Source organism: Exophiala oligosperma (assembly GCF_000835515.1).
Source record: "Exophiala oligosperma strain CBS 72588 unplaced genomic scaffold supercont1.5, whole genome shotgun sequence".
Classification (NCBI taxonomy): Eukaryota; Fungi; Ascomycota; class Eurotiomycetes; order Chaetothyriales; family Herpotrichiellaceae; genus Exophiala; species Exophiala oligosperma.
In genome coordinates, this window is record NW_015622822.1 from 433,419 (window position 1) to 458,040 (window position 24,622).

The following is a 24,622-nucleotide window of genomic DNA, read 5'->3' on the forward strand; positions in this document are numbered from 1 at the left end:
TAAATGTTTGGCAGAGGGCTCCCCTACGGCATGAGGGGGAGATAACCAAGGTATGAAATCTAAGCCAGTCCCCCCCCGCCATGTCGACGAAATGATACTCGTTCAGAGAGTTCACCAAGGTCCAATTGTTTCCCACCTCAAGCGTCCTGCCCGGCTGACGAGAATACCCGGACGTAGCTGCTTGAACTATCTCGTAGTGACGAGTAAGGTTAGCGAGTCTGGCCTGGAATAGTTGCCATCGTCGACTCCAGTCAAGGAGAGCTGATCCTTGGTCGATGCAACCAGAGTATCTGGACTACTATTGGGAAAGGCTTGGAGAGAAATTGATAGTCGACTGCATCAAATGCTCCGCAGGGCCCGGAAATTAATTGGCAAACATAACAAGCGCAAGTGGTGGGCCAGATGCCGAGTCCTGTCGAGGGAACTGGTGCTGATAGCAACCGGGCCTCAAGTATCTTGGACCACCGCTACACCGGTCGTTGAAGTTCTGATCATCACGCGACAGACAAACTCTAAAACTTCGGAAACCAGGAACCTGGGATACCCGTGTAGGAGGTGGAAGATAGGCAGGAAATCGGGGGTAGACGCCTGAGTACGCCTAGAGCGCTGTCAGGAGGTCAAAGGCGAAGGGAGGTTACGTATTACGTAGTGAGCATGACGACCGAGGCGAGGGCGGGAATAGGACGATATGAGCGGCGAGCTTCCGTAGATGACTTCAATTCAATTCAAGTCTATACTCTGGGTATTTAGACAATTTCAAACGAAGGAAACCCGCTATCGGCAGACTCGCTCAGCTTCTGTCCAAATGCACCCATCCCACCAAAGAAAACCAACGTCGACCGGACTTTGCCCTCGACGTTGCCGCCGTAAAAGTACGACTCCGCGCTCTTGAAAATCATTTTGTCACTGATGGAATCGCACAGCGTGCCCCACTCTTCGTCGCCCTTCTGCGTCGACTGCATGGCGACTTTCTTTCCCGGGCCAGTCTCCTGTTTGGTCCCTGGGCGACGCAAGGCTTCGACGTGTTCGATGGCCGCGGTGATGAAGTCGACGTGCGCCTCGACCATGGGCGGAACGTTCGCCAGTGGAGATTTCGGGCCCAGCACCATGAAGAGGTTGGGGAAGCCGTGGCATGCGACGCCCATGTTCGTGGTGGGGCCGTCGCGCCATTGCTCGTTGAGGGAGACGCCGTTGCGGCCTTCGATGTGCAGCTTGCGATACGCGCCGTCGAAGGCGTTGAAGCCGGTCGCGCAGATCAGCACGTCGAGGGGGTGGAACGTGCCATCGGCCAGTCTAGCCCCTGTAGCCGTGATCTCGGCGATGGGGTTCTCTCTGACATCGACGATGTCGACATTCTCGCGGTTAAAGGCCTCGTAGTAGCCCGTGTCGCACAGCGGACGGCGGTTGTACAGCGTCTTGGGTGTCAACTTGCGCCGCTTCTCGGGGTCCCGGACAATCTGCGCGATCTTGGACCGGATGAACTCGCAGGCGGTTTCGTTGGCGGCCTCGTCGGTGGCCAGGTCGGCAAAAGCGCCCAGCAGGAAACGGATCCCGCTACCTTGGTCCCAGCATTCCTGGTAGATGCGCTCTCGCTCCTGCGCGGTCACGTCGAAGGCTTTGACCGTGGACTCGACGAAGCCCGCGCCGGCGAAGGACGTGCGTGCACGGCTCCACAGCTCGTCGTACGTCCGGTTGACCTCGTCGCGCTCCTCGCTGGTCACGGCGCGACGCATCGCGGGGATGCTGTACTGCGGCGTTCTCTGGAACGAGAGCAGCGAGCCGACTTTTGGCGCTATCGTCGTGATGAGCTGTACGCCCGTGGACCCGTTGCCGATGACGCCGATCTTTTTATTGGCGAAGTCGTACGTTTCCGGCCACCGCGCCGTGTGATACAGTTCGCCTCGAAAGCTGTCGCGGCCTGGGATGCTGGGCCAGTTCGGCTGACTGAGAAGGCCCAGCGCGGACACGACGTAGCGGGCCGTGAAGACCCCGTCGCTTGTGTGTACGCTCCACAGGTAATCCTCTTCGTCCCACTTCATCGAGAGCACCTGGGTGTTGAACTGCATGCAGCGCCGCAAGTCGTGCCGGTCGACGACGTGGTTCAGGTATGCCAGGCATTCTTTGCTGTCGAGATAGTTGTGCGACCAGGCATATGTCTGCAGGTCCTCCTTGTCCCAGGAGTATCGGTATAGAGGGGAGTGGGTGTCGCTCATGGCGCCTGGGTAACGGTTCCACCACCATGTGCCTCCAGGCCCGTCGGCGTTGTCGAGCACTTTGACCGTGAAGCCAAGTTGGAGCAGTCGGTGAGCTTGGTAGATGCCGCTCATGCCGGCGCCGACGATTACGGCGTCATAGTAGCGGAGCACCATTCTGAACAAGTGTGGCTAAATGATTGTAGAATCGAATTGGCAGGTAGAGTTGGGGATGTCTTGACCAGCTTCAGCCGCGGACTATCGAGCTTGAAAGATGGATGATGGGAAAGTCTATAGCTCGGCAGACACTTACAGCTCCTTCTCAACGGTAGGCAGCGGGCGGCCTGTCGTCCCTTCCTCGCTCTTATGTCTCTCTCCTCTGCTATTCATCGCTATGGAAACCCTCGGAATCGCGGCGGCCTTGTGAGATTCCTCTTCGAGGTCGCCAGCTTTCCTCAGATACACCACTGGAAGATGCCCCTCTCTTCGCTATTGGTCCCCGTTTTCCAGCCCGAGTCTATGCGCTGGCCTGATGCTTCGAGGGGCGTACAGGCTTCACAAGCCCAATGGCTGATAGGTCGACCAAGGGTTCTGCGGAAAACCCTCCGCAGCTGTTGTTGGATCGGTTCGGGATGCAGTGGGTGCTGGAGGCTTATGGTGTGGCTCTACCAGATTCCCGATTAAGCTTGCAGAGAGTCTTGGCCCGGAATCTCGGCGCTGGCGACCGAAATCCCGACCTCTGGCTTGCCATGTCGAAGGCATGTTTTTACCGTGCCTATGTGGATGACGACGTTGGCTCCTCTGGGAGATTGAAGTGGCAATCGACTAGAGTGTTCTTCGGAGTGAACTCATGGGGAATCAGCTGCCCCGGGTGCGCTGATTCTAGGATGGGTGGGTTATGCCACTGACCCATGAATGGCCTTCCGTCATGAGCACAGCATTTCCGCAGGTATATGTCGTAGCAAGGCCCCCCGTCGAGGGATGGTATAACACCCCCCCGTCAGCGAACTATTCCACCGCCCCCCGCTTGAAGGAGGCCAGACAGTCAGCCCGGCAACATCCTAGAATACCCACCATGACCAAAGGGGTGGCCATCATAACGGGCTCCTCGCAAGGCCTAGGCAAAGCAATGGCCATGCGCCTTTCACGCGATGGCTTTGCCGTAATAATCAACGATGTCGCCAGCAAACAAGCCCAGATCGACGCCGTGGCCTCCGAGATCGACGCCTCAGGTGGCAGGGCCCTCGGCATCGCCGCAGATGTGACCAAGCGCTCCGAAGTCCAAGCCCTCGTCGACGAGGCGACGGAGCAGCTGGACTTACCACTGCAGGTCATGGTGGCGAACGCGGGCCTGGGGCACGCGAATGGAATCTTCGACATGACCGAGGAGCATGTCCAGCAGATTCTGGACGTGAATGTTGCGGGCGTGTTTAACTGTTTTGCTGTTGCGGGGAAGAAGATGGTTGAGCAGCAGAAGGGAGGCAAACTTGTGGCGGCGTCGAGTATCGCCGCGTTCAAGCCTATGTCGTTTGTGTCGGCGTATACGGCTTCGAAGTGGGCTGTAAGGGGGTTGGTCCAGGTGAGACAATTTGGGAGAGATAGAATCTACGACAAGGTGGATGTACAAGTGAGTGCTGATTAGCTGGCTGTTTCCAGACTTTTGCTGTGGAACTGGGCACCTTGTCAAAGGGCCATGAGAAGACTATCAATGTGAGTATCCTGCCATGGTGGACTTGTACGGATCTATGTTAAATCACGGTCTAGGTCAACTGCTACGCCCCTGGGATCGTAGGAACACCAATGTGGAAGGTCAATTTCCTCCCCGTCACTCATTTCCTCCAACAAAATTTCAGCTCAGTCAATACTGACCAACCTTACATACAGGTTCTTGAGGACAAAATGGAAGAAGTTGGCGCCCCAAAGCAAGAAAATCAGAGCCACATGGAAGCCACGGCGCTCTCGATGACCACGCTTGGCAGGGTATCCGTTCCCGAAGACGTCGCCAACGTGGTGAGCTTCTTGTCAGGGCCGGACTCGGATTGGGTCACGGGTCAGGTACGTTGTTTTTTTCATTCCTTATTTTCTATCGCTGGATATGCAGCTGGAACAATATGTAGCTGACGAGATGGTTGTGTGATTGTAGAGTCTACTTGTGGACGGTGGGATTGCTTTCAACTGAGGTTCTGCGGCCAGGAGCCTTGAGGAAATGTCATGTAGATAGTGTGGTACTCTCTGGAAGAGACATGTTCGACGTCTGAGTGCTGATCATGCATACGCCACTAGAGCAGAAAGAGTCATCCTTGTACGTCTTTCGATACAGACTAAGAGAACCTGTGATAATCCTCGGTCTCTGTTAACCAGATAAAATTCATCTATTGTCAATGTGATCAGGTCCTTGAGGATTTCTTGGCTGCTTAGTAGTCTCCAGGTAAATTCCGACTGGAAAGATAGATTCGAACTACCGGCAGTTGGTATCAATGCTTCCAGAAGCAGCAAGATCATATACAACCAGGCTCTCCTAAACCTCATTAACCATTTTCACTAATCAATAATAGCTAGCATACTATGACATTGACCACACTCATAGCTTAAGGCGCTCTGCCTTCCATGTAAACTCCCAGTCCCGATTTCCAGTCATCTTCCTAGGCAGCTTCAGTTCACCCACCACCGCCGCCGGTCGCAATCAAATCTCACGATGCGCCGGGCTATCCTTAGTCCAACCTCTAAGCCACTTACCCACGAAGTACAGTGGGATCGCCAGCCCGGCAAAAAATATCGCCAGCGCAGTGTCTGTCATGATCGGCGTGACGTACCCCGCGTCGACAATCCAATTGTTGAAGAACCTGGTCATACCATATGCCCACAGATTCTTGACCATTGTGGCGGCGACAAGGATCTCGCCAGCTACAGGCTTGTAGCAGTCGATCTGGTTTCACAAGTGTCAGTTTGTGGATCTTGGGTAAGATCAGGAGATTTTGGGGAGAGAATAGGCACTCTTACTGCGTATGTTAGTGATATAGCGGACAGGGCAGGAATAACCAGGCCGAGAAGACTGTAACCACCGATGACGATCGCCCGCCAGCTCCATTGATGTTGGTAACCAACGGCGACTAGTATGCCGCCCAGAAGACAGCTCACGGCGAAGGGAAAGAGTGCCAACAGTCTCATTTCGGGCTCTCTGATACCCTTGTTTCGCCGGGTCAGGAAGGCTGACACCCAGTCACTCAGCGGGCCTGCGACGACAAGGGACAGGGCGACACCAACGATAGCGCCAAAGTTCGTGTAGCCGACATCCGTGGCCGACATGTTCCAAGGCGGTCCTGCGAACGCCTGGGACTGAGTGACGTTGATAATTACCAGCATTGATGCCGCCCAAGAGAAGACGAAACTCGACCACACGACGATTGGATACGCAAACAGACGGAACGGCATGATGAGAGCTGGAAAGATGCCTGCCGCATTAGTCTTATCGAATTTTCCCCACGGAGAAAATTGGGCCTTGGAGGGCTTTCCTGTCAGTCTGATGACGACTTCGTTGACATTGGTCGACTGCTGGGCTGCCTCTTCGAGCCTGATATCGGTCTTGCCTTCTGTGGCATCGAATCCTGAGGGCTCAGCGACAACATCGTGTGCGATTCCGACATGACGCTCTCCCCACCTTGTCTCCGGCATGAGAAATACCTGGAAGAGTAGCGAGAATACGGCGATGGCAGTGCAGAGCCACCAGAAGCTTCTCCAGCCGTATCTGTCGGACATGACTCCGGCAATGACGGGTCCAATCTATTTCTAGGTCAGTGATCATGGCCTGGCAATCTTGGCAAAGGTTCTCTTACCAAGGTGCCACTCCATGCAATCCACAGGTACAAGCTCATGTAGAACCCTCTCTGATGTAGGAACATGACGTCTGTTACCAACTTGAATTCATGTCAGCAAATCCACTCAAAAGGCTTTTGAGCGTTGGAGTCTTACCATTCCCGGCAACGTCTCTGAGGGCCCGCAGGCAATTCCAGTGACAACACAAGCACCCATGAACGAGCCATATGATTTAGCCTGGGCCCTCCAGATCATAGAAGCGATATTCATTAGGTTTGCCATGAGGGCCATCGGGCGACGACCGTAGGCCCGGCCGATTGGGACCCAGAAAAAATTTGAGAATCCAAGCACGAGGATACTGACACCGACCTATGGATCATAGAGTCAGTACAGCCAGAATTGTCTACAGGAATAGACGCCGGGCTTACAAATTGGATTACATCTGGCAGCGAACTGTCCCATTCTGCCACGTAGTACGGCACTTGGGAAGAGATGGCCAAGGGGCCGACTGTCCAGTTGAAAGTCGTTATGCACATGCCGGCCATAATGACCATCTTCCACCAAACACTCCAATTGAGAGGGTCAGAAGGATCGTCTGAGGGCTGGGGGACCAGAACGCTCTTTCCAGCGTGCTTGAAATGTAGGCCGCCGACTAAGAAAGGACAGTCAGTCTGTGAATCTTGCCTCGAATCATATGAGAAGACCTCGACATACCATCAGTCATCACCTCAGTGCCTGGGTAGAGCACTGTGTGCACTGTTTCCTCAATCTCATGGCGGGCGTCAGCCTCGCCCGTTACCGAGAATTGGTGTTCCACGTTTGGTGACATGGTATAGCTTTGAAACAGAGGAAATATGTTGGTCGGAGTGTTGCGTGTTAGGTTGTCGTCTAAGACAAACGTGAAACCCATGGGCATATGTAGCTTGTTCGTCGCTTAGATATCAAAACATGTAGATTGCACATGGGCCGACCCAAGAGCGGAACTAGATTGCGCGTGGTCCGGGGTCGAGGATCTTGGCAACCAAAGACTGGGGATCTGTGGAGGAGACAGCCATCCCGAACCAACAGTCTAGGTTCACCTGGGCCGTGTTTGTGAACGTGGAGCGGAAGGGACGCCGTCAGATTATATGTCTTTTGATTGAGGTGAGGAGCCTCTCGGTCTCTATATCAGGCGAGCTGCAAGGCGGAGAGATAGGACGTGGGGAAGGAGGCCCCGTCAGGGGTAGCCAAGCAATGGAACCTGGGAACGGCTGGAGAAAACACGACCGAACCCCGAAGCGCCGCTTGGATTGGTCTCTTGGTATTGACAGCCACGTCTCATAGCCTCGAGGAGTATTCGGCCACGTTCCGTCAAAGCATAAATCGGAGGAGCCGATCGGAACTTCGGTCTCTGGTGCCGAACCTTGTTGACGGCGCATTCAAACATCTTATAGACGCGCGAGCCATGCGAATTCCAGTCATCCGGCATGCCTTCGCATTACACCTTCCAAGAATGATCTCTACTATGTCTCAGCAAACGGGTCGACTGGCGGGCAAAACAGCCGTTGTGACCGGTGCCGCTAGTGGCATTGGGCTGGCCGTCACACAGCTCTTCCTCTCCGAGGGTGCCAAAGTCCTCGCGGTTGACTTTTCCGACAAGAACATCGAATCAGCAAAGTCGCAGCTGCAGGCCGATGGTTTCGATTCCGGCTCATACACCTTCCATAATGCAGATGTGGCGGACGAGGAGTCTGTGATAGCCTTTGTGGAAAAGGGTGTGACGGAGCTGGGAGGACTCGATATCGTCGTGCTCAACGCTGGTATCGGTTTCATAAAGCCCATCGTAGACACAAATGCTGAGGAGTACGACCGCCTGATGCGCATCAACGCCCGTGGCCGTAAGTAAACCTAATCCATCCTCCCAGTATATCGCAAAATTCTCAGATTCAGAACTGAAATTGACATATCCCAGCATTCTTGGGAGTCAAGTACGCAGCGGAGAAGATGAAGAGTCTAGGAAATGGCGGCAGCATCATCATAACCGCCAGTCTCGCCAGCGAAGCCGCGTACGGAGAGTTATCCGCTTACAACATGTCGAAATTTGCCGTCCGCGCCTTGTCCGTCACCGCCGCGCAGGAATACGCCAAACACAAAATAAGAGTCAATACCGTGTCGCCGAGCTTTGTAGCGACTCCGTTGGTCACCCTCTGGGGAGATCTTGAGGAGCGGGTCAAGGCCACTACCGTAGGTAAGTGAAAGTCACGGCACCCCTTTCTCTGTTGACGTCGTTTTTGTGGGAGAGGTGGGAAGGGCAGGAACAGACAAAGTTCGCAAGAGAATTTCTGGCTAACTCAACAGCAGGAAGAACCTTGGAGCCTTCAGAGGTGGCGAAACTGTTTTTGTTTCTGGCTAGCGACGATGCAAAGATGGTATCGGGAAGCAATTACCGCATGGATGGGGGGATGCTCCTACATTAAGAAACACCCAAGCTGGACTTGGTGACTGGGTGTAAATTTCAACAAAAGAAGTTTGCCGAGAAGAAGGTTGAGAAGAACAAGAGATTATGTAAAGATTATTATACAATCAAAGACTTCTATAAATGTTATTAAATGAAGAAGAACAATGATAAGAATGATGTTACGACTCGCTCCAACCGTGGTGTCATTGCCCTTTTTTATTAGACCAGTGGAAAATACGAAAAAAAGGCCCTTTTAAAGCAGCGTCTATTGGTCTCCGGTTCTGGACGGGCATATCTAGACGGACCCGTTGGACCGAGAGAAAGTTGCCCAGTGCTAAGTGCTTTATATATTATCGAGCCTTGTACATAACCACCCATGTACTCAACAGATTAGGGAAACTTCCCACAACGGAGTTCGAGGGTGACTACCCGACGGCGCAAGTCAAACTCTAGGTTTCTTCATTCCCGATGTCAACAAGTCGTAAGGCCGAAGGCAGGCTGCGATTTCGAACAGAGTGCGGTTCAGGACAAAGGAAGGTTCGTCATGCATGTCAGCGTTGTCGGCGACAGAAGTTGAAAGTGTGTTTCCACTCCTCTGCAATCTTCTTTCAGGTTGACAATACCCTGACCCTGACTACAGTGTGACACACACCGCCCCTGCACTCTCTGTGCACGAGCGAACGTTGAATGTCTCCCTACTCGCCCTGATCCATGGCGGTCGGATGTGCACAATGAAATGCTGGAAGCCGCCTTAGAGGAACCAGACCTAGCCACTAGGGCTGGAATGAAACGCAGTCGAACTGCGCAAATGCGATCTATGCCTGCAGTGCACCTGGGGTTAGAAAATTCGATGCCGGAGGGTGAAGATGAACACACGGACAGAGCCACTCCCTCCATTGGAAAACAAGCAGGGTCTCATGATACCGTCTTGAACGAGCAAGAATTATGGAACTCAAGTTCCACAATGGACTTAGTGGAAAAGGTACCATGCCCTATGGTGTTTTGCACGTCTTGCACGTCTTGCCAACTCATATTTGTAGGCATTTCACTACCACGATTCTCGGTCTCCCGAGGCTAGAATGGTTTCGGCTTTCTCTGGGACACAAGTCGAGGAACCTGAACATTCTGACACTCTCGTGACCGGATCCAGAGACAGTGTCGGTTTCTGCACCGCAGGCAGTGTCAAAACTTCATTCGCCAAACCCCTTCATCACTTCGCAGTAGATCTCGTCGCTTGCCTTCCGTCACGGGAGGTGGCAGATCTCCTCGTGGACACATATTTTGACCGAGTTCATTGGTTTCTGCTGGTCTTCCACCAAGATGAGTTCCGCCATAGATTTGCACAGTTGTACAGAGATTCACAAGTTCCGGTCACTGTCAAACAAGGCGAAGTTGGATTTACCAGTACGCTTCTCGCTGTCATGGCTCTCGCTCTCCAATATATCGGCGAGTATCGACTTCAACTTTTATCTCATTTGAAGGTTGATGCGCAGATCTTGCAGGACAAAATTTTTTCCACGCTACGGACAAGAGTTCTTGATGTTGTCTCTCTTGGCTCATTAGAAGCGGTGCAAACTTGCATATTACTTGGGAGCTATTTTCTATATCATGGTGATCCTGGACTGGCTTGGCCAATATGTGGTTGCGCCTTACGGATCGCACAGGCACTCAATCTACATCGACGGCTACCGCTGACCGCGAGCACCCCAGCCTCAGGAACATCAAAACCTCGCAGGTCAAACGAGGTCCGCAAGCGATGCTGGTGGGCTGTTTACGAAATTGAAACTTTCTGCTCCATGCTTTATGGCCACCCGCACAGTATATTGGATGCGGATTGTGATGTCGAATTCTTGGATGCTTCAGCTAAACCGGCAATGTCTAAGAATCCACGTTCATTCAACGAGCCTTTGAGCTGCGAGACTACCCTGCTGTCGTACAAGTACTTCATGTCCAGATTATCCATCCTTATTCGAGCCGCCTTAACGGAGCTTTACGGTGTGAACCGAAACTCCCCAAATGGATGGATCTCGGGCGCTGGAGACCATGCCTCTCGCTTGCAGGTGCTCGTTGAGAAGGTGACTGAGTTGGACAACAGACTCAGTGGATGGGCATCCGAATTGCCATCTAGACTGCAGCTTCGCAGTGACACACCGAAAGGTCCGATCTATGAGTCACTCGCAGAAATAGACGAAGATATTGGTGCGTCTGGTGAGAAACTTGAGTCTTACATTTTCCAGCTGCAAGCATTGGCTCTCAAGCTTGCCTATGAAAATGCAAGGATACTGATACACAGGCCGCTGCTGTCGTACAAAATGGTCTCACCGCCGACACCAGACTACGGAACGATTCCCGCTGTACCTGCTCGATTACCCAACACAGATCCGTTCCAATCTTCACTCCTTACCTGTCGAAATGCAGCACTCGAGACATCTCGGATCGGTTCTTTTTCCATCTTTCGGTTGGCCTCAGGCACGTATGCGGTTGCTTTCATCGGCAGTCACCTCCTCACTGCAGGTGTGGCTCTATGTATTTTGGCTAGTATAGACCCACTGAGCATTTCTTCTCAGGAGTCCAAGATTGGCATTCACCGACTATTGGGAATGCAAATGGACCTCAAGAGGAGGTCAGTACTGGCTGCGCAAGGTCTCGAGGTGTTACAAAAATTGACGAAACTTGTTTTGACCAAAGAACTGGAGAAAATGCTACAACCAAAATCCGATTCACGATTTGGTGGGACATACTGTCAGGAGTTGACGACTTCAACCCCAATGCAGACCGAAGACGGTGGTAGTATAAGCCAAAATCATTCACTCCAACAACCTTCCCCTCAAACCAGTCAGCTTGATCTAAATCGGATGGTCCTTCACCATCCAGGAATGGCCACGCAGAGTGCAAGCCAGAGAAGCAACGATGATGACAGACCTGAACTTATGAACTATGAGTGTTTTGAAGATCCAATCGTGACTGCAGCGCTCTTGGATTTTGAATCAGGTACAGTAGCGCTCCTAGAACAGAAGACTTACTGGAGTTGATTCTAATTTTTCGTTCAGCTATTGCGTCGTCCACCTTTCCTGATATCAACAGAAATACGAACACTGACTCTAATCATCAACCATCCATCGACGATTATTTAGTGGACCCAGAGCAGGCATGGATCTGGGCGCCAAATAATTTTAACTTGAACTACTAAGCTCAAAACGCGACTTCCATGAGGCCATCAGTATTGCGCAGCTTTTCGCAGAAGAGTTGGGCACGATGAGTAGGGAAAGGCAGCTGGCAAAGAGGTGTGAGGTTCAATAGCGGCTGCGAACCAGAAAACGTTCCCGAGACCCCGTACACTCGGTGATGAATCGACTTTGCCCAACACATTGACTCAAATCTGCATTCGACATGCATCACAAGTGTTGCACTCGATGGTCAATCTCATCATCCGAATTTCGAAATTGTCGATCCATACACGACACCCGCGCAGAATAGTTCACTTCAAAGCTTTTTGCACGAGAATGACTCGATTATCTTCCAGTCGTTATCCATTTTTGGGCGCCTTCAGTCGATGCCAAAATCGCAATCGCGTAAGCTCTTCAAATTTGGTGTCGGTGATGCGCGTCGCCAACGAACAGTCATAAATGTCACAATGCTTCAACATAATGCTGGGAGACCCAAATCATCCACTTCCGATCAAGCCAGTTTTATGGATAAAGTGTTAGACGACTCAGCATTGCACGTTATCAAAGCATCCTTCCCGCAGAATCTGTGCTCGAGTCATGATACCTCAGATGCGTCAGTGGAGACAACCTGAATAGGAGTTCCCGCATATGGCTCCTCAGACGCCAATCACTGCATGGGCATGACTTGTCCGAGTGGAATTGCATGCCGCAGCAGAGCCGGCGGTGCCGCCATGGCGCAGCTTCTCCCGCCGGGATCACTCGTCCAACAATGGGTGTCTAACAATGGTCAAGCCGTGGCTCCAGACGGAATCCGTTGGAAAGTTAGTTTCGTTGACATCGGAGCTGGGTTGTCCGGCCCATTCTGCGCGGCTGTCATGCTTTCGAGCGGGAGGGTTAGGTCACTGTCACCCTTCGGGCGAAATAATGGGGGTCATTGTCACCCTTCGAGCGGGTTAATGGGGCGTCATTGAGCCGGCCATGTCGTGTAAACCACGTCGGCAACACCCTACTTGCTGCGCAATAGGCTCCAGATTGTCGAAAGGACTGCCTAATACATCTGTCAAAGTCACGATATTTATGGTGGCACCAGGCCGGAGAGGTGAAATTAGGCTCCGTGCTTGAATAACGTCCTCAATTTCAATGTGGGCCTCCGCATCAACCTCTACCGCAATTTTACGGTAAGCTTAAAACTGCTACTGCAAGTACTCGTGGTCTTCTTCCGAGAGCAACAAGCAGGTAGGTTCGCTGGGCTCCGGATGCGGCTTCGGCCAACAAGGGCGACTTCTAGAATCCGAGGCACGAGTGACAGGATGTTGGCAGATGTCCGCGATGGAGTCTGTCAACTTTGCAAAGGTACGGTTTGGCTGTTTGAGATGAGCCACGCTGTTTCATGCTCAGAAGAGTCCTAAGCGATCTTTTATCAGAGAAATCTACACATAATGACGGAACCTCTGAAAAATTCGGCGTAAGAAATCCCAAACCCCTTTAGGTGACAGAAGACCTGAGGTAATCAACGTTGATGACAAAGGCACGTCCATGCCGAGGAAGTTCACTTGGATTCGGGTAGTCCGAATATAGCAATCTCTTCCGGCGGATCACTCCCTCATTCCCTTGAGACTGGCTCTGCACATTCTATTGTTGATCGCCCTCCGACTGAGGACACTAACTTGATAATCACAAGAGCTCAAAAGCTCAAGCAGCCTTTTAATCTTCGCGCTGGCTCTGGTCTAATCAATCTTGGAGAACTTTGAACAACGCTTGCTTCGTCTATTATTTCTCATTGTCGCCGGGACAATGGTTGCATCCTGTCCCGATGTACCGTCCCATTGTAAAGCTGGAGTGGTGAAGAGACACGGCAAAAATTTTGTCTTGGAGGTTGAAAAAGTGCCGGTCCCTCAGCCTGGTGCATCTCATTGCTGCCCTGGATGAAAGTATGGGAAACTGACGTTTATCATAGGCACGGGTCAACTCCTGCTCAAACTGACTGTCACTGGCATATGTTACAGTGACGTCCATTATATGCTGGAAGATTTGCCACTTCCGCGAATGGGAGATTATGGCGTGAAGTCTCCCGGACACGAGGGTGCCGGGATGGTAGTTGCCATTGGCGATGGTGTCACAGGGTGGAAGATTGGCGACCGTGCCGGAGTAAAGCCCACGTGGGACACCTGCATGTGCTGCGAATTGTGTTTGAGTTCTCTCGAATGTCATTGCGCGCAAGCGATCCCGACAGGGTTGAAAGTGCCAGGCAAATAGCAATTGGTCATGTCTGGATATCCTTTCAATACTAACGATTGCCTCGCAGGGACATATCAAGAGTACATTCTCAGTCCGGCAAAATATACCACGCGCATTCCGGTCGGCGTGGATGACTTTTGTGCGGGGCCAATTATGTGCAGCGGCTCCACAATTTACAGATCGGTATGTTTGCTGCCTCTTGCTAGCGGAAAGCATTGAGATTAACAACCCCCTTCACTAGATGGTGGAGTCTGGGCTTCGTCCTGGACAATGGGCTGCTTTCATTGGAGCGGGAGGTGGTGTGGGTCATATGGGCGTACAGCTTGCTAAGGCGATGGGAGCAAGAGTGATTGGAATTGACAGCGGACAGGAAAAAAAGGAGCTGTGTCTTGAACTCGGCTGCGAGGCCTTCATAGACTTTACAGCATCGAAAGACATTGCAGGAGATGCGGTTCAGATATCTGACGGAGAGGGCGCGCACGCTGTATTTGTGACAGCAAGTTCACCTGCAGCGTACACCCTGGCGACCAAAATAGCTCGCGTCGGGGGTAAGATTATGTGTGTCGGGATGCCACCTTCTGGGAGTGCTTTTGCGGGTGATGATCCGATGTTCCTGATCCTTCGTAACTTGAAGGTTATCGGAACTTTGACAGGCTCGCTGAGAGATACAAAAGAGGTACTTGAGTTTGCCGCAAGGGGGTTGCTGAGACCTGTGTATGAGACATACAGTATCAGTCAGCTACCCGATGCTGTAGCTAAACTTCGGGCTGGCCAAGTACGTGGTCGCTGCGTCGTCGATTTTAACGCGGTTCAAGCATCCTAACGAAGATTCCGACGGGCTCCATGGTGACAAGCTCGTAATTTCGACATTATCTTTCTTTTCGTATTGAGGTGTCTATGTTCGAGTTACGAAGCAGCCGACATGCAGTCTTCATTGCCGACCAAATTGGACCACGTCGAAGACATAACCCTGAAGCGTGTGCATCCAAAAAAAGTTTAGCATCGAGTTCATCCTTCGAATGTCAAGTAGACAAAACGGGCTCGGGTATTCATGTTAAATCTGGCTCGGTGTCCAATATCTCACATTTCTTTTGCTGGAACCAGACGATATACGCTCAACTGCCGCTACGTCACGTCCGGACTCGAGCGAGATTTTATTCTAGCCGGGTGCTGTTTTTCAAAATAAGCAGAGACAAACGCGTCTTTGATTCCCTGGGAGATTCCGGTCGCAAACTCGGCTGACTCCATTCTGCCATTTTGAGACTCGCATCCGATTACTTCAGCACATTGCATCTTTTCACCTTGTCATCCATGCAATATGCGCCTGAAGTCACCCTCACACTGTTATCATGCGGCCTGACGTGAATTTGACGCAAGTACAACTTCAGCATCGTCATCCACGAAAGCCTTGTCGCCAAAGGCAAGCGAGATCTCTTCCAATGTATGATTTGCCGTTTCAACGTAGTAGAAGTAGACCAGACCGGTCGAAAACAAACAAAAGCCAGCAATGATTACATAATAATAACCATGAATACCGGCAAAGGCATCGGGTGATGACATGCCGATGAGAAAGTTGAAGATCCAATTGCTACAAGTTGAAAGTGCCATGCCTTTGGCTCTCCCCGCAGAGGGAATACTTCCGCAGGAAGTAGCCACGGTATCGGCCCCCAAGTGAACCCATAGATGACGTTGTAGATGACGACAAAAGCATACATTCCGTTTGCCTTGGTGTTGACTCCGAGAGAAACTTGTGAGAACACACACATGACACCGAGGGCAATGGCCATGGAGATGCCTGGATGATGCGTCAGCTCTGTCGGGCAAGACTGGCCAGGATTCGCTCACCACCGAGTATGAGGAGAGGCCGTCTGGCCCATCGATCTGCGAGCCACCAAGTTGCCATGGTCGCTGCTGTATAGGGCAAGGCATTTGCCGCCGTATATAACAAAGACTTCCTTTCACTGAAAACCGGCCGCGGACAACGAGCTTGGCAGGTAAAACGAGATGACGTTGATGCCATTCAGCTGTGCAAACATTTGTGCCGTTATTCCGACCACGGTACGCTTTCTATATAGGTGGTAAACATTTCCTGTTCCAATGTGTAAGCGGCACAACCTGATGAAATGACCACGAAACTTGAGACCAACCAGCCAACCGCATTCGCCCACACTCGCCTCGTTTCTGACGGCCTCCTGGATCTCCAGAAAGGTCTTCTGAACGTGATCCGCGTGGACATCGCCATTGGCATGTAAATCGGCCACGGTTTGGAGACCTCGTATGACATGTGGAGAGAGAAGAAAGGTCCCAGGACTGACCATTTTACGTGTGGCCGCCAAGGAAGCTGTCCGCTGACGACTTCCGTATCCCGACTGGAGGTCAAATGTCGGACTTCTTCATGGACAATTCTCAAAAGTAATTACCACGGCCTCGCCCGGACAGAGGTGGCGACATAATCATAACCTGCATTTAGTTGATAAAGCTGTGAAGCTAGGTCGGCATTGAAAACTCAAGACGAAAATGGGCCCTGTGCGATCTGATCCGTGTTGCGTCGCTGGTAGCAGAAGCATACAACGAAAATCTTGACCGCGAATCGCGGTGTTTGCCCAAAAACACTCACTGTGTCTTTTTGGCGGGCGCGACCCTCATCGACTCATGTTCGCAAGTTTACAATCGTCATTCACCATGATATTCAGACAATCCGCTCGGCGCTATTTCTTCAGGGTTTATTTAATATTGTACCCCGATGAAACTCATCGGCCTGCGTTTCGTGGCTGCACTTAATCCAAAAGGAGAGACGCCCCCCGACTCTCTCCTCTCGCGAGAGCGGGTAGATCCTCGATTCGTATCAGAGCAACCGATGTATTTGCAAAGTTTTGGTAGCCCCTATTACTCTATTTCTCGAGGGACCCTGAGTCCGCCAAACACCCAGCTAAAAGACCGTAATCCGCCAACATGGCTTCAGCTAATAGCCTCCAGGTTGTCCGGCTGCAATTGGCACGAAGCTCACAGTCGTCGGTTCATCTGTAATGCCTCTTTTTCGTGCATCTTCCATTATTTGCACGGTTGCGGTTGCACCGATTCTCGTCACACCGAGAGACATGACGTGAAGGAGATCATCGAGAGTCCGAATGCCACCAGCACCTTTCACTTGGACGCTGGGCTTCGAGTGTTTTCTCATAAGCTTCAAGTGCGGCACAGTGGCGCCTTTGTAGCTGTATCTTCCGTCGGGCTGCTTGACAAAACCGTATCCAGTCGAGGTTTTGACGAATGCCACGTCTAGGTCGGAGCAAATCTGGCACAGCCGAATGATGTGCTCTTCTTGGAGATAGTCGTTCTCGAAAATCACTTTGAGGATTGCGCCACGTTGGACGACTGCCTCGTTGATGAGACGGATCTCTTCAGTGACATAGTCCCAATCCCCACCTAGCGCTTTGCCAATATTGATGACCATATCAATTTCCTTGCCTCCAGCCTCGGCGGCCTGCTCAGCTTCGATCACCTTCACTTTTGTGGTGCTATTCCCGTGCGGGAAGCCGATGACGGGGCACACTAGCACTCCTGACCCTTCAAGTTCTTCCACGACCATTGGAATGAGATACGGCTTCACGCAGGCTGTAGCCACTCCGTATTTCTTTGCGATCTCGAGTCCGGTCAGGATATCTGCGTCAGTCATTGTGGGGTGCAGGAGAGAGTGATCGATCATTTTAGCCAGCTGGCCTAGTGTAACGGTAATCGAGTTTGTTGACGCCGAGCCGCCCGCCGTGGGTTGTTCGGAGACTGTGGAAGGCATGTTGACGGCGAACGTGATAAAGGTATGGTGCCTGGTTCGACTGCAGAATATCGCAACGATGGCGATTCGAACCGAACTCTCTTATATCTATCCCTCCATGGACAATGACGGGCGATTCAACCGCAAAATGTGGAAAGTCTTCCTGTTGAGAAGTCAAGCCGACTGCCACCACACCGAAATGCCACAAAGTAATCCGTCCCCAGCAGTTGGGCGCCTTCTGGTGGGCGGTTGAGCAAATCGGGATCAGATTCTCCGGTCCCCAGTGGCCAAGATGATCCTCCGGTGGAACGTATTTCCGGTTCGAGAAATCAGGCCGTCCACGCTCCGAAGTGGCTCCAATGCTCCGCCGGAGGCGGCGGAGATCTCGATTCAAAGCATCAGGCTCGACGCCAACATCATCCATCCGGCGGGTGGGAAGCTGAGATTTTCCCTCATAAATTCTCTGCCCGTGACATCCGGTGCTTCATGAGGTTAAATCCTGCAAGCGAGACTGCAGCCTCGCAGAGGATCTGAAAATTCTTAGGCGGTTTGCGCTACTGCTGTTAAACAGATTGGACGGAGCCGGGACTGGCCCAGAGCAGACTACGCGAACTGCGCAGCAGGAAGCGTCGGTTGCCAAAAAAAAGTCTGGAAATGCGTGTCTGTGCTGTCGCGGGCTCAAGTTGAAAGTAAGTCGAGTTTTGCACCACCACTTTTCTGGATGATATATGACTTCTGACATGGGTGCAGTGAGATACAGATCGTCCATGTCTGCTTTGAGCTCGAGCCAGAGTCGAATATATCGCAAGTCATCCCAGGTCGATAGTAGTCATACACACATCAAGATTCGCAAGCAGCAACGCCTGGACGACAGCAACCAGGAGACCGGGCGCAAAACTGACAACGTTGAAATTGCCTCAGGCAGTCGAATCTTCAAAGCCAAGTCAGCTCCTCGCCCCCTATGGCGAGTACGCTAGCGGAATAACATGCCTGTTCATCGATATTCAGCTCTTTCTGCGAAAACGTCGGGGGCGGTTAGAGACTGCCGAAGCGGAAAGTTCGAAAATCAGGTCTCGGAAGATTACTGTACCAGTGCATTTTAAAACGTAGGTCTATCTTATCTCCCAATTGACATTCTGATCATTGATTTACATCACCTCATTCTGTCTAAATCTTCTGGCAACCCTGCTGTTGACTGAGTATCCTCTTCTCATGGCATTGCACTCTCACCTTGTCTTCCTGGATAGTGGTGACTCGATTGACGATATTATCAGAGCCGTCTACGAATCGATCGCGACGATTTTGTGATCGCTGTCGGGAAGTTACCTGTACCATGATACTTGTTTCTTACCGACTCGGAATCTTACCGGTCCAGATAGGGAGAGTTGCTATTAAAATCGAACGAACAGTGAAGAAAGAAGTCTTATTTCCAATGTACCCTGTACAAATACTTAGTATTAAGAAGCTAGGACTGTGTGGGTGCCTGGATATGCACATAGCACCTGGATTAACAGATCCCACAAGGTAGAAAATGAAAAATGCCCGACTCTCGAATCGTTCGAAATCAATCGTAATCATCGACCCTGTCTCACCACTCTCTTCTGGTTCTCGATGGTCCACCACACGCTTGCATGCGAGTTTGCTGCCACTGGCTCGCCGGGTCCCGATCACCCGCTGCCGAACAAGGTTTTGTAAAGATGTGCAAAGCCATTGTTTATCCCGGTCGTCTGATATTATTTGATCAAACAGGCGTGAAAATCTTCGCATCGGTGAAATTGCCTTTCATGTCACCGTACAGCTCATTCCAATCTGTATCGGCAAGGTCCAAACGTTTGACGGTCCCAGTTTTGCTCAGATCATAGTCTTTTAGATACATGAAGATAGAAATGGGCACGACGGAACTCTCGTAGAAGAAGACCATATCCTGGAGGTCGTAATAAGTTCTCCAGAGAGTCGGCCACACGTCTAGACCGGCGTTGATCTGACTTTTGGGGACGAAGGGGACGCTGACTGCTCGAATCATGGCGGCCGTGGTCGCGACCGAAGCCATCAAACCCGGAGAGTCAGCCGTTATCGTGTTATAGTAGGAAAGTCGGACAAAGCGGTCTAGAGCCGTGAAAGTCTTGTCAGCACACTTGTTCGGTGTTTGAAAAAGTCAAAGTCACAAGTTCACACGACATACCTGCTGGAGTTCCTGTCCCGGGCAGCGAATAGTTCGACATGGGTGTCCAGTATTCCCAGATGGCAATTTGCTCGTCATAGGTGGGATCATTCGTCATGACCTGGTACTGTTGGCCGTGGTGTATAGTGAGCTGCCCGTTCAGATACTCGATGATGAGGTTGTCTCCCGACTTGTCCGTCAGAGTGATATGGCCGACGGATGAGACCCCGGTGACCAGCGTCGCCGTTACGACTTGTAGATTCGTCGAGTTCAGGTCCGCGACCACCCCCGCAACCGTGTCGTACATGTCGAGGTAGTACTGAAGCCAGGCGCCGATGGCTACACCCGGGCGTGAGGTGTTGCGCGCCCCGTAGTCGCTGGGTCCGAGGTAGAGTATGCTACCGGTCAGACCTGCGGAGTTGATGCCGTCGATGGTGACTTTATCGTACATTGTTGCCACCATACTGCCGTACTTCGAGGTCCACCGCAGGGGATTGGCTTCGACGGAACCATTGCGCTCAATACCAGCTGGGAAGATGTAGATGCTTGAATTGGTCGAGGCCACAAAATCCATCGACCGACCGACCGTGATACGGTCGTCGACGTTGGCATGGTAAGTCACCCGAGAGCAGGCACTGACCCCACTGCTCAACAGTAGAAGAGCCCCCGGAATACAGCGACTGGAAAACATCATCTTACTTGGACGCCGGTACGTCCTTGTTGAGAGCCCTCACGAGTATGACAGAGTATATATAATTAGGGTGGACAACGAATATCATATGGCGTGTCGACACGGGCGCGCTGTGTTTATACCTCTCTCACCTACCTTCCAATGAACTTCTAAGGTCATATCCCTTCTCCCCGGTATATCTTTTCGTGGGGCTCTGGTGAACTATTGGTTTGTAAACAGTGATGCTATCTGTACCCAGACTCCCAACAACAACACAGCCGTTTAGTTCGGGGGAGAAGTTTGCACGCCCGTGCTTGAGTTTTGTGACAAACAGGCATAATCTGAGATTTATTGGTTATTTTGGCCCAACAAAAAGCCAACCTGAGGCTGCAGTGGCTCGATGCAGAAGGGGGAAACTTCAAAAGCATGGACAGCAATCCTAGATAGAGTCTAGCCTCATAGTAAACCCGGAAGTCGAAGTTAATAATGTAAGAGACAAGACATATTAAAAGATTCGTTGGCGGAGAAATCTGTCATTCATGAAAGGATGTCCGTGTCAAACTTCAATAAGGGCTCGGACCTCATAATTGTCGAGCTCAAAGACTTTGTTCCTATGGCGATAGGCTGACAGGTTCGAACAAGGCTTTCCTCAAGCTTTTTTGGCACAACCCAAGCTCGACACCTGCAAATCCTTAGTGATATTTTCTCGCGGCATTCTTCTCTTGGAATTGGAAGATTCTGATCTGTGTATATCGCGTCAGATACACGGTGGCTTGCCGTGATGATGAGGACAGAGAAAATAGATATCTCATCGTTTTGTAGACAATACCTATCTTGAGTTCTCCACTCTGTTCGCCGTATATCAACTTCCGCCATAGTTTAATGAATTATCGGACTTGCGAGGCGCCGCCGAACTCTTATCATAATCGACATGGAGGGTCCTAGTGATTGCCACACCTTGTCCTTTGTGAAAAATCAAAACCTAACTGTTGGAGGAACAGTATTCACATGGTGAAAGCTCGACTCGACTCGGATGAGCAGTTTACTTCAGCATGTCCTGGTCGACGCTAAATCTAGATCGGTCATATTGGATTTGGACGTCTGGAAAATAACCTGAGCAGCAGCAGCAGCATCTAGTGGTGTTGCAGACCGCATGCGATGCTATGCTCGAATTGATGGTCTACCACATGACTTCTGATCTGAACTGAGGGCTTGAATCACCACAGGTAAAGAAAGGGCCATTCAGATAAGTTCAACTAAATCCATTACAAGGATGGGTGCTGATGCGACAAATTCAGCTTCACCAGAGGTATTGCATGGCATCTAAACTTTCATCATGAACGGATCCCGCACATCGTCACTCAAATCAATCATGACATTTTTGACCCGTGTATACTCCAAGAGTGCTTCTGTCCCACGCTCTTTTCCCACTCCACTCTGACCTAAGCCACCAAAGGGTGCCATGGCAGCAGCGGAACGATATGTGTTCACCCAAACTTGGCCAGCCTTGATGCGAGCTGCAAAGGTGTGCGCTCTGCGGAGGTTGTTTGTCCACACACCAGCAGCGAGGCCAAACATGGTGCCGTTGGCGATCTGGACAGCCTCATCCTCAGTATCAAAGGGAATTACCGCAAGGACGGGCCCAAAGACTTCAGTCTGAGCGAGGCTAGCTTTCGGGTCAACGTTGGTGAAAATCGTGGGTGCAACACACAACCCGCCCAGTTCGTCGCTGGCAGCTCTTCCGCCCGCCACGAGTTTCGCTCCATCCTGTTCGGCCTGGTCGATGTGGCGCAAGATGGATTCACGTTGTCCCTGATGTGCAACAGGGCCCATGTCTGTGGTCAGGTCTAGAGGGTCTCCGAACTTGATGTTTTTGATGCTGGCCGCAATACCTTCAACGACCTTGTCCTGGATTGATCGGTGGACCAACAACCTTGACCCCGCGATACATGTCTGTCCGGACGCCGCAAAGATTCCTGCCACACAGCCAGGGATCGCGCGATCGAGGTTAGCATCGTCGAGAATGATGTTAGCTGACTTCCCCCCGAGCTCCAAGATGGCCGGAACGATGTTTTCAGCGGCTTGTCTGGCTATGATTCGACCGACGCCAACGCTCCCCGTGAAGCTCACACGGCTGACGCCAGGGTGTGTCACAAGGGCTCTGCCTATATCGCTCTTCCCAGATACCACGTTGAAGACACCGGGCGGGAAGCCTGCCCGCTCGACGATCTTTGCGAAATAGCATGTGCTCGCCGTGGTGAACTCACTAGGTTTGACGACTGCTGTGTTGCCAGTGGCAAGACATGGTGCAAGCTTGTTGGCGAGGATGGCCACTGGGCTGTTCCATGGCGTTATCAAGGCACAAACCCCATACGGTTCTCGTAGAGTATAGTCGAAGACGCTGGGGTTGTCCATGGGTTTGACTTCGCCAACCAGTTTATCCGCCATACCAGCAAAAAATCGGTAGCACCTGGCAGCAAAGTGCATTTGGGCTTTTGTCTCGCGACGAATTTTGCCATTGTCCAAGCTTTCAATGGTCGACAGGTTCTCTGCTTCCTCTTCGATGAGATCTGAGAGTCGGAGCATCAACTTGGACCGATGGTAGCCAGTTGTTCTCCCCCATGAGAGAGACGCTGCAAGAGCAGCTTTGACCGCCTCGTCAACATCTTCGACTGATGCTTGTGCCACCGTCGCCCATGGTTTGCCAGTGTATGGATTCAACGTCTCTTCCCTCGGGCCACGACCCTTGGCTTCTTTTCCGTTGATAAAGAGATTGAACTCTTGTAACGGTTTCCCTGCCATCGCGAATAACTATCCGACTTAGAGGATAATGTGCATGGATGTCGAAATGATGCATCACGTTTCATGCATTTTTCCCCTCATCTTCTCCGGCCCGAATCCGAGCCGAAATCCTCTGCTCCTCAATTCTGGTTTAAAAAAAAGAACTTCGATGAAAACGTTGGGAGATTAATCGGAGATGATCGTTCTGGGAAAAGCACTCTTGAGAGCTGGATTTGTGTTAATTCAATGGCATTGTTTTCGGCCATTGGACAGAAAGACTTCTTCGTCACTGACGCAAGACACTGAGGTACCTGGGCATCCCTTGGGGATGACTGCTCTGCGTCAAAAAGCCTTGAAGAGGCCTCCCGTTTCTCTTTCGCCGGGTTTACAGAAGAATCACATCTCGCGAGCAGGTCCCGGGCTATTCACGTACGATCGGTCATCTGGCTGGGACGCCGCAGAGGGATCAAGTACCCCGGAGGACTTATACTTTAGGCCAGTCTTCCTTTGACTACTATTCTTTCTCGACGTCTCTTTCTAATCACTGAAGACCTAAGATGTCTTCGTGCAGTGCACGGGCTTCGACTGGTACAGCGTATGAAGGCTTCGATATGGGATTCATAAAATCAATTACTGGAGTCACACTCACTTCTGGGTCCGGCTCCCCACCCCCACTGATTTACCCGGTGACTAAGTTGCTTGTCCAGAGCCCGGTCGTTGAGCTTAATATAATCTTCCCTGAACCATTTCTAGGCCTGTCATCAGCTCGCTTCAATGACGTGTGATATGCTGAGGATCAATCTCACTAGCTGATTAGCTGCTATACCGACCTCGGAGGCTGAAGCACAGCGGAGGATGCACTCCTGGCTAGTGTACGACTTCCGGTACATATCGGACCATGGCTTGGATTCGATGACATAGTCTCAAGAGTTACCTCTTGATTCTTGAGTCTCGGACCATGGTGTCCAGATTCCCATCCTCGTACAAAAAAAAGGTCGGTCCGAGCGCTGGCCTTCGGGGAGCCTAGTGGAACTCCTCGGTCACTTCGGCTTCGGTGGGGTTTTCGTTCTCCATAGTCTCTCCGCAAATGTCAACAGTATTCCATGCGTTTGGGAAATATTTGAAGACCATGATATCGGAAATGGACGATTCGTGATGTCTTTGGACGAAAACAAAGGATCGAACTAGTTGCACAATAGGACTAAGGCCAGCGTTGTCGCTTTACGAACCAATACTTATGTGGCCGACATTCGGGGAATACTTCATGTCTTTTTGTTCATTTCATTTGATCATCCCTACGAGCTGACAACAGCAATCCTGAGATTCAGTGGTAACAATGGCGATTACTCCTGCGTATATCCCTCCGGGAGGCTTGCGGACACCCTTGGATGACT

The 24,622-nt window shown here is 51.5% G+C and overlaps 8 protein-coding genes across 8 annotated transcripts; 3 read left to right on the forward strand and 5 right to left on the reverse strand.

Annotated features, from left to right (window-relative positions):
* Positions 1 to 746: 746 nt before the first annotated feature.
* PV06_05544 (uncharacterized protein) lies at positions 747 to 2,431 on the reverse strand (the record flags this gene model as incomplete). The annotated part of the gene is made up of 1 exon (XM_016406562.1): positions 747 to 2,431. Exon 1 carries the CDS (start codon positions 2,367 to 2,369, stop codon positions 747 to 749), a length of 1,623 nt encoding a protein of 540 aa, XP_016262166.1. The 5' UTR covers positions 2,370 to 2,431.
* Positions 2,432 to 4,726: 2,295 nt separating this feature from the next.
* On the reverse strand, positions 4,727 to 7,405 carry PV06_05545 (uncharacterized protein). Its single transcript, XM_016406563.1, has 6 exons — positions 6,720 to 7,405; positions 6,434 to 6,657; positions 6,162 to 6,374; positions 6,026 to 6,106; positions 5,193 to 5,972; positions 4,727 to 5,118 (listed from the first exon to the last, which is right to left on the reverse strand). Exons 1-6 carry the CDS (start codon positions 6,919 to 6,921, stop codon positions 4,876 to 4,878), a joined length of 1,743 nt encoding a protein of 580 aa, XP_016262167.1. The 5' UTR covers positions 6,922 to 7,405; the 3' UTR covers positions 4,727 to 4,875.
* Positions 7,406 to 7,509: 104 nt separating this feature from the next.
* Positions 7,510 to 8,461, forward strand: PV06_05546 (uncharacterized protein; the record flags this gene model as incomplete). The annotated part of the gene is made up of 3 exons (XM_016406564.1): positions 7,510 to 7,882; positions 7,957 to 8,232; positions 8,346 to 8,461. The coding sequence occupies 3 exons, from the start codon at positions 7,510 to 7,512 to the stop codon at positions 8,459 to 8,461; spliced, it is 765 nt and encodes a 254-aa protein (XP_016262168.1).
* A 449-nt stretch (positions 8,462 to 8,910) lies between these two features.
* On the forward strand, positions 8,911 to 11,632 carry PV06_05547 (uncharacterized protein; the record flags this gene model as incomplete). The annotated part of the gene is made up of 4 exons (XM_016406565.1): positions 8,911 to 9,021; positions 9,083 to 9,424; positions 9,483 to 11,433; positions 11,493 to 11,632. The coding sequence occupies 4 exons, from the start codon at positions 8,911 to 8,913 to the stop codon at positions 11,630 to 11,632; spliced, it is 2,544 nt and encodes an 847-aa protein (XP_016262169.1).
* A 1,771-nt stretch (positions 11,633 to 13,403) lies between these two features.
* Positions 13,404 to 14,670, forward strand: PV06_05548 (uncharacterized protein; the record flags this gene model as incomplete). Its single annotated transcript, XM_016406566.1, has 4 exons — positions 13,404 to 13,512; positions 13,567 to 13,857; positions 13,915 to 14,030; positions 14,089 to 14,670. 4 exons carry the CDS (start codon positions 13,404 to 13,406, stop codon positions 14,668 to 14,670), a joined length of 1,098 nt encoding a protein of 365 aa, XP_016262170.1.
* Positions 14,671 to 15,805: 1,135 nt separating this feature from the next.
* PV06_05549 (uncharacterized protein) lies at positions 15,806 to 16,165 on the reverse strand (the record flags this gene model as incomplete). The annotated part of the gene is made up of 1 exon (XM_016406567.1): positions 15,806 to 16,165. One exon carries the CDS (start codon positions 16,163 to 16,165, stop codon positions 15,806 to 15,808), a length of 360 nt encoding a protein of 119 aa, XP_016262171.1.
* A 571-nt stretch (positions 16,166 to 16,736) lies between these two features.
* Positions 16,737 to 17,637, reverse strand: PV06_05550 (deoxyribose-phosphate aldolase; the record flags this gene model as incomplete). The annotated part of the gene is made up of 1 exon (XM_016406568.1): positions 16,737 to 17,637. One exon carries the CDS (start codon positions 17,635 to 17,637, stop codon positions 16,810 to 16,812), a length of 828 nt encoding a protein of 275 aa, XP_016262172.1. The 3' UTR covers positions 16,737 to 16,809.
* A 1,394-nt stretch (positions 17,638 to 19,031) lies between these two features.
* PV06_05551 (uncharacterized protein) lies at positions 19,032 to 20,524 on the reverse strand. Its single transcript, XM_016406569.1, has 2 exons — positions 19,799 to 20,524; positions 19,032 to 19,722 (listed from the first exon to the last, which is right to left on the reverse strand). The coding sequence occupies exons 1-2, from the start codon at positions 20,469 to 20,471 to the stop codon at positions 19,358 to 19,360; spliced, it is 1,038 nt and encodes a 345-aa protein (XP_016262173.1). The 5' UTR covers positions 20,472 to 20,524; the 3' UTR covers positions 19,032 to 19,357.
* Positions 20,525 to 24,622: the final 4,098 nt, after the last annotated feature.

Bases quoted from the DNA above. Each gene is read 5' to 3' on its own strand.
- PV06_05545 (XM_016406563.1), bottom strand. From the start codon at position 6,921: ATGCCCATGGGTTTCACGTTTGTCTTAGACGACAACCTAACACGCAAC. The intron at 6,658-6,719 runs GTATGTCGAGGT...GTCCTTTCTTAG, and splicing joins CACTGAGGTGATGACTGATG to TCGGCGGCCTACATTTCAAG. The intron at 6,375-6,433 runs GTAAGCCCGGCG...TATGATCCATAG, and splicing joins TGCCAGATGTAATCCAATTT to GTCGGTGTCAGTATCCTCGT.
- PV06_05551 (XM_016406569.1), bottom strand. From the start codon at position 20,471: ATGATGTTTTCCAGTCGCTGTATTCCGGGGGCTCTTCTACTGTTGAGC. The intron at 19,723-19,798 runs GTATGTCGTGTG...TCACGGCTCTAG, and splicing joins CGGGACAGGAACTCCAGCAG to ACCGCTTTGTCCGACTTTCC.